Source organism: Microchirus variegatus (assembly GCF_963457635.1).
Source record: "Microchirus variegatus genome assembly, chromosome: 21".
NCBI classification, from domain to species: domain Eukaryota; kingdom Metazoa; phylum Chordata; class Actinopteri; order Pleuronectiformes; family Soleidae; genus Microchirus; species Microchirus variegatus.
Genome location: NC_139822.1, coordinates 10,654,685 through 10,667,930, shown reverse-complemented (window position 1 = coordinate 10,667,930; position 13,246 = coordinate 10,654,685). Strand labels below are relative to the sequence as shown.

Here is a 13,246-nt window from a genome sequence, read left to right as displayed (position 1 = left end):
ATCAGAACGAGGCTGGGGGCGGGGCTTCTCCATGACTGTTATGATAATGTTGATGAGTTTTTAATCCGCCATTTTGTCCGTGAACGACTTCCATAAACTTTAATGTTCACACTTTTTATAAATAATTCATCATTTACGACCAATTCAAAGTTTTTATTTAATTTGTTGATTAAAATTAAAACTTTAAACATACAATTTCCACCTGGTGATGAATAAAGAATTGTATTCATCTTCTAACAGTGAAACAACACAATAAAACAACAACAACAACAACAACAACAACATGAAGAGGTTTATACACACACACAGTGTCGTTAAAAAGTGAACTCTGAGCTGTGTGTGTGTGTGTGTGTGTGTGTGTGTGCAGGGTGTGGCATTGACATGGTAACAGCAACAGACTTGGTGTGTGTGTGTGTGCGTGCGTGCGTGTGTGTGTGTGTGCATGCGTGTGTGTATGTGTGTGTGTGTGTGTGTGTGTATCTGTAACCTGTGGCTGTATATTTCTTGTTGGAAAAAGTGTGTGAGTGTGTAACCAGGTAATGGGAGGGTGTGTGCGATGGATCATACATTAGTGTGAGTGTGTGTGTGTGTGTGTGTGTGTGTGTGTGTGTGTGTGTGTGTGTGTGTGTGTGTGCAGGGTGTGTCGTACCTGTGGCCTCAGGACACATTTTACTCATGAAAACATCCACAGAAAAAAGGAGTGAGAGAGGTGCAGCTGTGATTCACTGTCTGTCTGTCACACACACACACACACTAATGCACACTCACACACACACACACACACATACATTACAGGGTGAACTCAGCTGTTTTCCACTTCCTGTTTCTCTGTGAAAAGTCTTTGTCTCATAAAAATGTAAATGTGACAGAAGAGTCCACAACAACACACACACACACACACACACACACACACACACACACACACACACACACACACACACACTTTCTCTCTCTCTGAGCTGCTGCTGTCATATCCTCTGAGTAAGTGTGTGAGTGTGTCTCAGTGTGTGTGTGTTTGTGTGTGTGTGTGAGTCAGTGTGTGTGTGTGAGTATGTGCAGCGTGTACAGACCTGCAGTACAGAGCAGATATAAGACACACACACACACTCTCTCTCTCTTCATGTGTCTCAGGAGGACGTTTCACTCTCTGAACAACCTGGTTCTGGTCTAACGAGACTCTGTAGATTGTGGACTTTGGACTCTCTGTGGTCTCTGTGGACTCTGTGGTCTTCCTGGTCTATCTGGACTCTGTGGACTTTGGACACTGTTTGGACTCTGTGATCTTTGTGGACTCTGTGGTCTTCCTGGTCTCTGTGGTCTCTGGTCTCTGTGGTCTCTGTGGTCTCTGGTCTCTGTGGTCTCTGTGGTCTCTCTGGTCTCTCTGGTCTCTGTGGTCTCTGTGGTCTCTCTGGTCTCTGGACTCTGTGGACATGAGGAGCAGTTGGTGGATTTCAGTCTGTGGCCTCCTGGCTGCAGTTTGTTGTCTCGACGCCACACACACATATTACTGTGAGTATGATGTCTCTGATGTCTCTGACGTCTGTGATGTCTCTGTGTCTCTCTGATGTCTCTGATGTCTCTGATGTCTCTGTGTCTCTGTGTCTCTGATGTCTCTAATGTCTCTGATGTCTCTCTGATGTCTCTGATGTCTCTCTGTGTCTCTGATGTCTCTGATGTCTCTAATGTCTCTGATGTCTCTCTGTGTCTCTGATGTCTCTGATATCTCTGATGTCTCTCTGTGTCGCTATGTCTCTGATGTCTCAGATGTCTCTAATGTCTCTGATGTCTCTCTGTGTCTCTGATGTCTCTAATGTCTCTGATGTCTCTCTGTGTCTCTGATGTCTCTAATGTCTCTGATGTCTCTCTGTGTCTCTGATGTCTCTCTGATGTCTCTGATGTCTCTCTGTGTCTCTTATGTCTCTGTGTCTCTGATGTCTCTGATGTGTCTCTGATGTCTCTCTGTGTCTCTGATGTCTCTAATGTCTCTGATGTCTCTCTGTGTCTCTGATGTCTCTCTGTGTCTCTGATGTCTCTCTGTGTCTCTGATGTCTCTCTGATGTCTCTCTGTGTCTCTGATGTCTCTAATGTCTCTGATGTCTCTGATGTCTCTAATGTCTCTGATGTCTCTCTGTGTCTCTGATGTCTTTGATGTCTCTGTATCTCTAATGTCTCTGATGTCTCTAATGTCTCTGTATCTCTAATGTCTCTAATGTCTCTGATGTCTCTGATGTCTCTCTGATGTCTCTAATGTCTCTGATGTCTCTGATGTCTCTGATGTCTCTAATGTCTCTGATATCTCTCTGTGTCTCTGATGTCTGTGATGTCTCTGTATCTCTAATGTCTCTGATGTCTCTGATGTCTCTCTGATGTCTCTCTGTGTCTCTGATGTCTCTGACAAAGACAATCACGTCCTCTCAGTTTTTAACAATCGTGATAAAAATCATGAGGTAACAAAACAACAACAGGAAATGACCACCTACACTCAGAACCTTCAAAATAAAAGCCCTTCCCTGTTGTTGTGCAGCGTCCCTTGTGTGTGAGTGTAACGGTAACTCTGGTTACTGTCTCCATGACGACGTGGGTCTGCACTGTGTGGACTGTCAGGGAAACACTGAGGGACGTCACTGTGAGCGCTGCAAGGCCGGATTCTACCTGCAGGCGGCGGAGCTGAGCTGCACGCCCTGCAGCTGTAACACCACAGGTGAGAAACCAGCTAACACACACACACACACACACACACACACTCCTCTCACCCTGAGCTCCGCCCACAGGCTCTGTCAGCAGCACCTGTGACAGCAGGGGGCGCTGCAGCTGTAAACAAGGAGTGAGTGGACACAAGTGTGACCGCTGTCCACATGGGGGCGCCATTGGACCAGAGGGCTGCATACACAGGTAAGAACACACACACACACACACACACAGTTGTCAGCAGCAGGGGGCGCTCACAGCTCCACCCCTTTCTTCCTCTTGTGTTTGTAGCCGTCGGAGCAGAGAGGATTCTGGGAGTGAGGCTCCGCCCTGTTTGTGTCACGGTCACAGCAGCAGATGTTCTGTTCAGGACTCGTTCTCTGTTCACAACATAGACTCTACCTTCACTGACGGTCTGTGACCTTTGACCTCTACACTATAAAACACTGACATTTCAAAATTAAACCTTCAGCCCTGACAGTGTCTGTCTGTCTGTGTGTCTGTGTGTCTGTCTGTGTGTGTGTCTGTGTCTGTCTGTGTGTGTGTCTGTCTGTGTGTGTGTCTGTCTGTGTGGTTGTCTGTGTGTGTGTCTGTCTGTCTGTCTGTGTGTGTGTCTGTCTGTGTGTCTGTGTGTCTGTGTGTCTGTCTGTCTGTGTGTGTGTGTGTCTGTGTGTCTGTCTGTCTGTGTGTCTGTCTGTGTGTCTGTGTGTGTGTCTGTGTGTGTGTCTGTCTGTCTGTGTGTGTGTCTGTGTGTCTGTCTGTCTGTGTGTGTGTGTGTCTGTGTGTCTGTCTCTGTGTGTCTGTGTGTGTGTCTGTGTGTGTGTCTGTGTGTGTGTCTGTCTGTCTGTCTGTGTGTGTCTGTCTGTGTGTCTGTGTGTGTGTCTGTCTGTCTGTGTGTGTGTCTGTGTGTCTGTCTGTCTGTCTGACTGTCTGTCTCTCTCTCTCTCTCTCCCCGTCTGTCTCTCTCCCCGTCTCCCCGTCTGTCTCTCTCCCCATCTGTCTGTCTGTCTGTCTCTCTCTCCCTGTCTGTCTCTCTCTCTCCCCATCTCCCCGTCTGTCTGCCTGCCTGTCTGTCTGTCTCTCTCCCCGTCTCCCCGTCTCCCCGTCTCTCTCTCTCCCCGTCTGTCTCTCTCCCCGTCTGTCTGTCTCCCCGTCTGTCTCTCTCTCTCCCCGTCTGTCTGTCTCCCTGTCTGTCTGTCTATCTCCCTGTCTGTCTGTCTCTCTCCCCGTCTGTCTCTCTCCCCGTCTCCCCGTCTCTCTCCCCGTCTGTCTGTCTGTGTCTCTGTCTGTCTGTCTCTCTCTCTCCCCGTCTGTCTCTCTCCCCATCTGTCTGTCTGCAGGTCCTGAAGGTTGGACAGTGTCCTCAGTGGACGGCGTGTCTCCGTCAAACGTCCATTTCCGTTGGTCTCCGTCTCACAGAGACGTGGAGGTCGTCTCTAAGAACAGTCTTCCTGTTTACCTGTACGCCCCAGGTGAGAACAAGCCCCGCCCCCTAACAAGCCCCGCCTCTATCACTGTGTTTCCTTCTCTGCTGACCTGATGTGTCCTCTCCTCCTTCCCTTGTTTCCTTCCCTCTCAGCTCGTTACCTTGGTAACCAGTTGCTAAGTTACGGTCAGAACTTCTCCTTCTCGCTGCGTCTCGACCGCGGAGTCCGACATCCGTCCACCAATGATGTCATTCTGGTGGGAGGCGGCTTAAGAGTCTCCGCCTCCCTGGGCGACCTGAGGTCCATCGTCCCCTGTGGTCAGAAGATCAATTACAACTTCAGGTCAGAGATTAAATAAACCTGAGATTAACTAATCTGAGATTAACTAACCTGAGATTAACTCACCTGAGATTAACTAATCTGAGATTAACTAACCTGAGATTAACTCACCTGAGGTTAACTAATCTGAGATGAACTAATCTGAGATGAACTCACCTGAGGTTAACTCACCTGAAATTAACTAACCTGTGATTAACTAACCTGAGATTAACTAATCTGAGATTAACTCACCTGAGGTTAACTCACCTGAGATTAACTAATCTGAGATTAACTAACCTGAGATTAACTCACCTGAGGTTAACTAATCTGAGGTTAACTCACCTGAGATTAACTAATCTGAGATTAACTAACCTGAGATTAACTCACCTGAGGTTAACTCACCTGAGATTAACTAATCTGAGATTAACTCACCTGAGATTAACTCACCTGAGATTCACTCACCTGAGATTAACTCATCTGAGATTAACTCACCTGAGATTAACTAACCTGAGATTAACTCACCTCTTTGATGGACAGGTTGCAGAGCTCTGACAGCAGGTGGCGACCTCAGCTCTCTCAGCTTCAGTTCCAGACTCTGCTGCAGAATCTCACCGACATCAAGATCAGAGCCACGTTTGGTGAAAACGGTCTGATTTTCAATCAATTAATCAATTAATTAATAAATCAATTAATTAATCAATAATAAATCAATAATCAATCCTGATGTGTGCTGTGTCTCCTCAGGACGCGGTTACCTTGACAACGTGCGGCTGGTGTCAGCGCGGCGTGGAGACGGTGACCCCGCCCCCTGGGTGAGGACGTGCGTCTGTCCCTCAGGTTACTCCGGTGACTTCTGTGAACGCTGTGCGCTCGGGTTCAGACGCTCTCGTCCAGCAGAGGGCGCCCTCGGTCCCTGTGAGGCCTGCAGCTGCAGAGGCGGCAGCTGTGACCCTGTGACGGGCGACTGTTACTCTGCAGATCAGACGCTGGACGACCGCGGCTGCAGCGCCGGCTTCTACCGCAACGCCTGGAAGACGTGTGTCAAATGTCCCTGTCCTCAGGGTCTGTCCTGCTCCCTGTCCTCAGAGACACTGCAGCCACAGTGTGACCGCTGTCCACCCGGAACCACAGGTGAGTCACAGACACGCCCACCGAGACGAACATGCCCACTGAGGTAAACACGCCCACTGATGTAAACACGCCCACTGAGAAAACACGCCCACTGGGATAAACACGCCCACTGAGATAAACACGCCCACTGAGAAAAACACGCCCACTGAGATAAACACACCCATCGAGGTAAACACACCCACTGAGGTAAACACGCCCACTGAGAAAACACGCTCACTGAGATAAACACGCCCACTGAGAAAAACACGCCCACTGAGATAAACATACCACTGAGGTAAACACACCCACTGAGATAAACACGCCCACTGAGGTAAACACGCCCACTGAGAAAAAACACGCCCACCGAGATAAACACGCCCACTGAGGTAAACACGCTCACGAGATAAACACGCCCACCGAGATAAACACACCCACTGAGGTGAACACGCCGACTGAGGTAAACATGCCCACAGAGACAAACACGCCCACCGAGACAAACACGCCCACTGAGAAAAACACGCCCACTGAGTCCTGATTGGCTGCTTGACTGCCCCCTGGTGTTTGGTGTGTGTCCTCAGGTCCTCTGTGTGACGAGTGTCAGGAGGGTTTCTTTGGCGCCCCCTGCAGGCCGTGTGAGTGTAACGGTCACATCGACGTCAGCGTGGAGGGAAGCTGTGACGGTGTGAGCGGTGAATGTTTGAAGTGTGTGAACAACACCAGAGGGCGCCACTGTGACACCTGTGACACAGGCTTCTATCACAGTCGACCGTCTGACGCCTGCAAACGTAAGGAAGTGTGATGATGTGATTTTATTTGTTTATTAGTTTGTTTGTTTGTTTGGTTATTTATTTGTTTATTTATTTGTTTGTTTATTTATTTGTTTATGTGTTGTTTGTTTATTTATTTGTTTGTGTTTGTTTGTTTATGTATTTGTTTGTTTGTTTATTAGTTTGTTTATTTATTTTTTTGTTGTTTATTTGTTTGTTTATGTGTTTGTTTATTTATTTATTTGTTTGTTTATTTGTTTGTTGGTTTGTTTATTAGTCTGTTTATTTATGCGTTTGTTTGTTTGTTTATTTTTTGTTTGTTTATTAGTTTGTTTATGTGTTTGTTTTTTGTTTGTTTGTTTATTTATTTTTGTGTTTTTTTATTAGTTTGTTTGTTTATTTATTTGTTTGTTTGTTTACCCTCAGCCTGTGACTGTGACTCCAGCGGCTCAGCAGCGCCTCAGTGTGATGACGTCGGTCAGTGTCAGTGCAGACGAGGACATGAAGGAAAGAAGTGTCAACGACTCAGCTGTCCGTCCTGCTTCAACCCTGTGAAGACACAGGTACAAAAGTGCTGAGTCACTGTGCGTCAGTGTGAGTCAGTGCTGAGTCAGTGTGAGTCAGCATCATTTGAATATTTCGTTGTTTAATGTCTCTGTCTGTCTCTCTGTCTGTCTCTGTTGGACATCAGTTGGACGTCTTCTCTCTCAGACTGAAACAGCTTCAGTCTTCAGTCTCTGACACAGACGGAGGTTTGACGTCGACCAACAGTGACCTGAAGGAGGCGCTGAGAGCAGCTGAGCAGCTGGTGGACGAGCTGCAGGACAACAGTCAGGACATGTTAGGTGAGAGGAAACAGCAGCCCCTGGTGGTCACTGTGGGGAGGACTCTGGGGGACAGAATGATGACCTCATGTCTCTGAGGACAGAATGATGACCTCATGTCTCTGAGGACAGAATGATGACCTCATGTCTTCTGTGTCCAACAGAAATGGAGAAGAGTCTCCAGAGCCGTCTGTCGTCCATCAGTAAGAGTCAACTGACAGCAGGTCAGGACATCCAGGACATCGAGGACGCAGTGGAGGACGTCAAACAGCTGCAGAGGACATATGAGACAGAGGTGGACGAGGTCCAGGCGCTGGTGGAGGACATGAGACGCAAACTGGACAAGGCCAAGGCCGACCTCAGATCAGCTGTAAGTGTGTCAGGCTGACATGACTCGTCAGTATTTCTAACATGACTCGTCAGTATTTCTAACATGACTCATCACGTTGTCTCTGGTCTTTCAGGAGTTTCCTCTCGGTGACGTTTCTCTGCCGTCAAAGCTCTGGTCATCGATGGTCCACACTGCCACGGGATTGGCTGATACGTACGTCCATCACATCCATCATGTCCATCAAGTCCATCACGTCCGTCATGTCCATCACATGTTTGAGTGACTCTGGTTCTTCTTGCAGACACCAGACTAAGGCTGAGGACATTGAGGACACGGCTAACGTCGCTCTGAGCGACTCAGAGAAGAGTTTGTCTTTAGTCCGAACTTTGAACAACAAAGAAAACAAAGTCAAAGAAAAGATTGGAGACCTGAAGACAACGTGAGACACCACTATTTTTAACTTTGACACAGTTCCTCACCTGTTTGCTAACCATGTCCTCGTCCTCCATGTCCTCGTCCTCCATGTCCTCGTCCTCCATGTCCTCAGGTTTGATGGGACTGTGGCGCGGGTGAAGGGTCTGGAGGACCAGGCGCTCCGTGTTAGCGCTGAGGCTAAAGACGAGAGCAAAATGGCCGACGACATGTTGAAAAACATCGCTAACATGGAGCGAAACATCCCGACGTCCCTGAAGGTAACGTCCTCTTGAGACAACGTCCACTCCTGACTTCTGTTTCACGTCTTTAACCTCCGTGTTTATCCCATGATGCTCAGGGGCAGATGGACGCCATGATGTCCAGGTTGGACGGTCTGAAGGACGAGGTGGACGAGAACGTCTCAGGCTTCGAGGTGTTGCAGGACGGCGTCCAGCGAGACAGGACATCCACAGAGACGCTGTTAGCCAAGGGCAAGTCGTCCCTGCAGGTAAATGTCAGCGCGTCCTCCAGAGGACGGACAAAAGGACACGGGACAAAAGTTTGACACGTCTGGTCTTTGTCCTCAGGACGCCAACAAACTCCTGGACCGAGTCTACGTGGCTGAGGCCGACACCGCGGCCGCTCTGCGACGCATCGGCAGCAACACGGACGAACTGGACGCCGCCCTGAACGCCCTGAAAGGTACGAACACGCAGAGACGTCTGACCTTTGACCTTTGACCTTTGACCTTTGACCTTTGACCACAAACGCAGCGTGAACACGACTCCTCCCCCTCCTCAGGGTTCGACCAGCAAATCGACGGCGGCAAAGCTCTGGCCGACGCCGCCATCAGACGTCTGCCCGGCATTAACGCCACCATCCAGCAGGCCGTTAGCAGCAACGTTGCCACAGGCTCCGCCCTCAAAGACGCGTTGACGGACTACGACCACACCCTGGGACTCATGGGCGGACTTCAGGACCTGGTCAGCGGTCTGGAGGTAACACGAGGAGGCTAGCTCTGGTTAGCTCGACTCGTACGGGGACAGCGGTCCTGATTGGCTGTTTCTTGTCCTTTCTTCAGGGGACGTTCGCGGCGCTGCCGCCTCACGGCGCTCTCGTCGCAGACGCCGTCAAACTGAACGCAGACGCCAAAGGTCTGAAGAAGCAGGCGGTCGACGCGGCCGGAGATCTGGACTTTGACCTGGACGACGCTAAGAGGCTGAAGGCCGAAGCCCAGAAGGTAAGGTTGTCCTCACGCAAGAGACATCGTGGACTGTGGGACAGACGGTCAACAGTGTCCCTGTGGTGTCCATCTGCCCCCTGCAGGCGGCGTTTAGTGCGGCGGCTGCTTTCGACAACGCCAAAGGGACGCGAGACGCTGTGGGACAGACGCTGAGAGACATCACCGCCCTGCTGGCCAACATGAGTAAGTGCTGCTGCTTTCAGTGCGTGGAGGAGAAACAGTGCCACCCAGTGGTCGGAGGTTCCATTTACAGGAGATTCATCTTTGTTTGATAACGGTTTTGTGGTTTTTTTTTGGTAACGTTAGTAACGTGTTTTTTTCATAATGTTAGTAGCATTTTTGGTAACGTTAGTTACATGTTTTTTTTTCGTAATGTTGGTAGTGTTTTTTTTTGGTAACGTTAGTAACGTGTTTTTCTGGGGTTTTTTGTAATGTAAGTAGCATTTTTCGTAACATTAGTAACGTGTTTTTATTAGATTTTGTACAAACGGTCACCCAAAGACAAACTGAACAGAGGTCAAAGGTCACAGTAACTAAGCTCCGCCTCCTCCTCCTCAGACCAGCCCGGTGCTGTGGATGAAGATCGTCTGAAGCAGCTGGAGGCGGAGCTTGCCGGCGCCCACAGAGACGTGGAGGGCGGACTGAAGCCTCGGCTCAGGAACATGGAGCAGCAGGAGAACGCCATGCGTCAGCGGCTCACCACCATCGACCTGGACATCGACGGCGTCTTGAAAGACATCGTTAACCTGGAGGACATCCTGAAGGCCGTCCCTGACACCTGTCTCAACAGTGGACCCATCGAGGAGGCCTGAGGTCACCTGAGGTCATGTGACCGCTCATCTAAACCAATCATCAAAGCACGTTTCTTCTTCTTTTGTTTACATTTACAAAGTATTTTGAGCCTGAGACACGAGGACATGTCCTCATGTCCTCGTGTCTCACCTGTGTCTTTTCTTAAACACGATCACTTCTATATCCAGAGATTTTTCAGAGATTTAAATGGAAACATTGTATATTTATACATAAAAAAACACTTTCATCTTTTATATCTTTTTTACTTAAAAACTGGAAAATATCGATTAAAAAAACATTCAAAAACATACAAGTTTCTGCTCTTTTTGATCCATGTGAAGAGACAGTGCTTAGCTTAGCATTAGCTCCAGGAGAGCGGCTAGCTTAGTGTTAGCTCAAGAAAAGTGGTTAGCTTACCATTAGATCCAGGAGAGTGGTTGGCTTAGCGTTAGCTCAAGGAAAGTGGTTAGCTTAGCATTAGCTCCAGGAGAGCGGTTGGCTTAGTGTTAGCTCAAGAAAAGTGGTTAGCTTACCATTAGATCCAGGAGAGTGGTTGGCTTAGCGTTAGCTCAAGGAAAGTGGTTAGCTTAGCATTAGCTCCAGGAGAGCGGTTGGCTTAGTGTAGCTCAAGAAAAGTGTGTAGCTTAGCATTAGTGTCAGTAAAGCGGTTAGCTTAGCATTAGCTCCGCGAGATAGCATTAGCTCACTCACTCACAGAAATATCTTCTTCATATCCATTGATTGATGCTTTTATTTTGTAGTTTTTTGCAAACACATGACGACACTTTGTTATTTCACTGATTCACTTCGTCATTATTTTCATGCCAAAAACAAACAGAGAACATGCAGAAGAAAACAACAACAACAACAACAACAACAACAACAACAATGATGATGTCATCACTGACAGGAAATAAATATGAGTTTAAATAGAAAAAGTTCAACAATCACAGATGTGCCCCCTGGTGGTAAACATGAGCAGGATCATGACAGGCGGCTATAAGCCCCGCCACTTTTTATGTTTGTGATCAGCCTCAACCAATGATGATCTGTCACTCATTCACACACTCATTCACCATCACTCATTCACTCACTCACTCACTCACTCATTCACACACTCACTCATTCATTCACTCACTCATTCATTCACTCACACATTCACTCACTCACTCACTCTCTCATTCACACTAACTCATTCACTCACTCAACACTCACTCACTCACTCATTTCTCTCATTCATTCACTCACACATTCACTCACTCACTCTCTCATTCACACTCACTCACTCACTCACTCATTCACACTCACTCATTCACACTATTATTCACTCACTCACTCACTCACTCACACACACACTCACTCATTCATTCACTCACTCATTCACTCACATTCACTCACTCACTCATTCACTCACTCTCTCGTTCACACTCACTCATTCACTCACATTCACTCACTCACTCATTCACTCACTCTCTCGTTCACACTCACTCACTCACTCACTCATTCACACTCAAACACACTCACACACTCACTCACTCACTCATTCATGTGTTCATCCTGATGCAGTGATGTACAGTTGAGTCTGGAGAATATAATCGATCACAGATTGACTCAGATAATCCACAACATGTCCGTCACCGTGCTGCAGCGCCAACCTGTGGAGACACGTTTCAAAATAAAAGTCTCACTTCCTATGGTCGACATCACAACACAACGTTTTGTTAGTAAGAGTTTAAACAGTTAGTTAGTGAAAGTTTAAACAGTTTGTTAGTAAGAGTTTAAACAGTTAGTTAGTGAAAGTTTAACAGTAACCTGCTCTTAGTGGAGCTGACGATGGACAGAGGATGATTTGTGACGTCCTTCACCACAATGATGTTGTCCTGAAACACACAACACTGTCAGAGACACACACACACACACACACACACACACACGCACTCACACTCACACACACTCACACTCACACACACTCACACACACACACACTCACACACACACACACACACACTCACAGACACAGACACAGACACAGACACAGACACAGACACACACCTTGTATTTACGCAGAACAGACGACTGGTTGATGATTTTTTCCGTATCGTTTCCGTCTCGAGGAACGACGACGATCCCAAAGTCACCGACGATGACCTCCATCTGAGAGAGACATGACATCATACACCTGTGTGTGTGTGTGTGTGTGTGTGTGTGTGTGTGTGTGTGTGTGTGTGTGTGTGTGTGTGTGTGTGTGTGTGAGAGACATGACATCATACACCTGTGTGTGTGTGTGTGTGTGTGTGTGTGTGTGTGTGTGTGTGTGTGTGTGTGTGTGTGTGTGTGTGTGTGAGAGACATGACATCATACACCTGTGTGTGTGAGTGTCTGTGAGTGTGTGTGTGTGTCTGTGAAGATGAAACCATGAATCACACAAAGGTAAGGTCTGAGGGGCGGGGCTACACAGTGGGTAGGGGCGGGGCTACACAGTGGGTGGGGGCGGGGCTTACATCACTGTCCTTCCACAGACCAGGGATGCAGAAGGAGTCGAGGAGGTCACTGCCACACAGGAGTAAGATACGCAACTCTACACACACAGAGGAGAAAGACACGCCCACTGTAAACAACATGTTGTAAACAACATGTTTACAGTAAACAAAGACATCAGCTGACGTTGACTCACCGATCTCCTCGTACCTCATGGCAGGACCCAGGTTAGCGTTTTCATCTGAGACAAAAACAACATGACAACACTGTTGCTATGACGACCATCGCTACGCTAATCTATGTTTACGTAGAAACATTTGTGATCGTTATCGTCAATTCATACAGCAGATGTTACACAGTGTGTCCACCAGAGGGCGACCACGTGAAACAGGAACTCACCGATGAACGTGAAACGGTCCATGTTCGGACGAACGCAACACATCTTTCCTAAACTCTCCCCGAGTTTCCCCCAAACTTTGACTGAGGACGACAAACGGAAACAAGCGTAAACAAGCGTAAACAAGCGTAAACAAGTGTAAACAAGCGTAAACAAGTGTAAACGGACGTAAACAAGTGTAAGCAAGTGTAAACGGACGTAAAGAAGCGTAAACAGATGTAAACAAGCGTAAACTGACATAAACAAGCATAAACGGACGTAAACAAGTGTAAACGGATGTAAACAAGCGTGACTGTAAACAAGCGTAACAGGTGTAAACAAGCGTAAACAGACGTAAACAGACCTAAACAAGCACAAACAGACGTAAACAATCGTTAACAAGCGTAAATGGCCGTAAACAAGCTTAAACAGACGTAAACAAACATAAACAAGCGTAAACAGACGTAAACAAGCGTAA

At 47.8% G+C, this 13,246-nt stretch overlaps 2 protein-coding genes across 2 annotated transcripts in view; one reads left to right on the top strand and one right to left on the bottom strand.

Moving 5' to 3' along the window:
- Positions 1-1,412: 1,412 nt before the first annotated feature.
- lamc2 (laminin, gamma 2) lies at positions 1,413-10,077 on the top strand. The gene is made up of 21 exons (XM_083908010.1): positions 1,413-1,509; positions 2,525-2,701; positions 2,772-2,892; positions 2,980-3,101; positions 4,029-4,160; positions 4,268-4,457; positions 4,971-5,080; positions 5,178-5,564; positions 6,122-6,328; positions 6,737-6,873; positions 7,002-7,155; positions 7,299-7,504; positions 7,599-7,678; positions 7,767-7,904; positions 8,013-8,157; positions 8,238-8,387; positions 8,467-8,581; positions 8,681-8,877; positions 8,961-9,119; positions 9,206-9,305; positions 9,681-10,077. Exons 1-21 carry the CDS (start codon positions 1,431-1,433, stop codon positions 9,932-9,934), a joined length of 3,360 nt encoding a protein of 1,119 aa, XP_083764136.1. The 5' UTR covers positions 1,413-1,430; the 3' UTR covers positions 9,935-10,077.
- Positions 10,078-10,650: 573 nt separating this feature from the next.
- nmnat2 (nicotinamide nucleotide adenylyltransferase 2) overlaps positions 10,651-13,246 on the bottom strand; it is a 5,289-nt gene continuing 2,693 nt past the window's right edge. Inside the window, exons 6-11 of the mRNA XM_083908215.1 lie at positions 12,792-12,872; positions 12,589-12,633; positions 12,416-12,492; positions 11,967-12,068; positions 11,727-11,794; positions 10,651-11,569 (exon numbers count right to left, since the gene is read on the bottom strand). Coding sequence (XP_083764341.1) covers positions 11,467-11,569; positions 11,727-11,794; positions 11,967-12,068; positions 12,416-12,492; positions 12,589-12,633; positions 12,792-12,872 — 476 coding nt within the window. The 3' untranslated portion in view covers positions 10,651-11,466. The remainder of the gene's footprint in view (positions 11,570-11,726; positions 11,795-11,966; positions 12,069-12,415; positions 12,493-12,588; positions 12,634-12,791; positions 12,873-13,246) is intronic.

What these genes read in the sequence shown, in the direction of transcription:
- lamc2 (XM_083908010.1), top strand. Translation starts at nt 1,431, where the DNA reads ATGAGGAGCAGTTGGTGGATTTCAGTCTGTGGCCTCCTGGCTGCAGTT. An exon ending in AGGGCAAGTCGTCCCTGCAG is followed by an intron (nt 8,388 to 8,466) that starts GTAAATGTCAGC and finishes CTTTGTCCTCAG; the next exon opens with GACGCCAACAAACTCCTGGA. An exon ending in CGCCCTGCTGGCCAACATGA is followed by an intron (nt 9,306 to 9,680) that starts GTAAGTGCTGCT and finishes CCTCCTCCTCAG; the next exon opens with ACCAGCCCGGTGCTGTGGAT.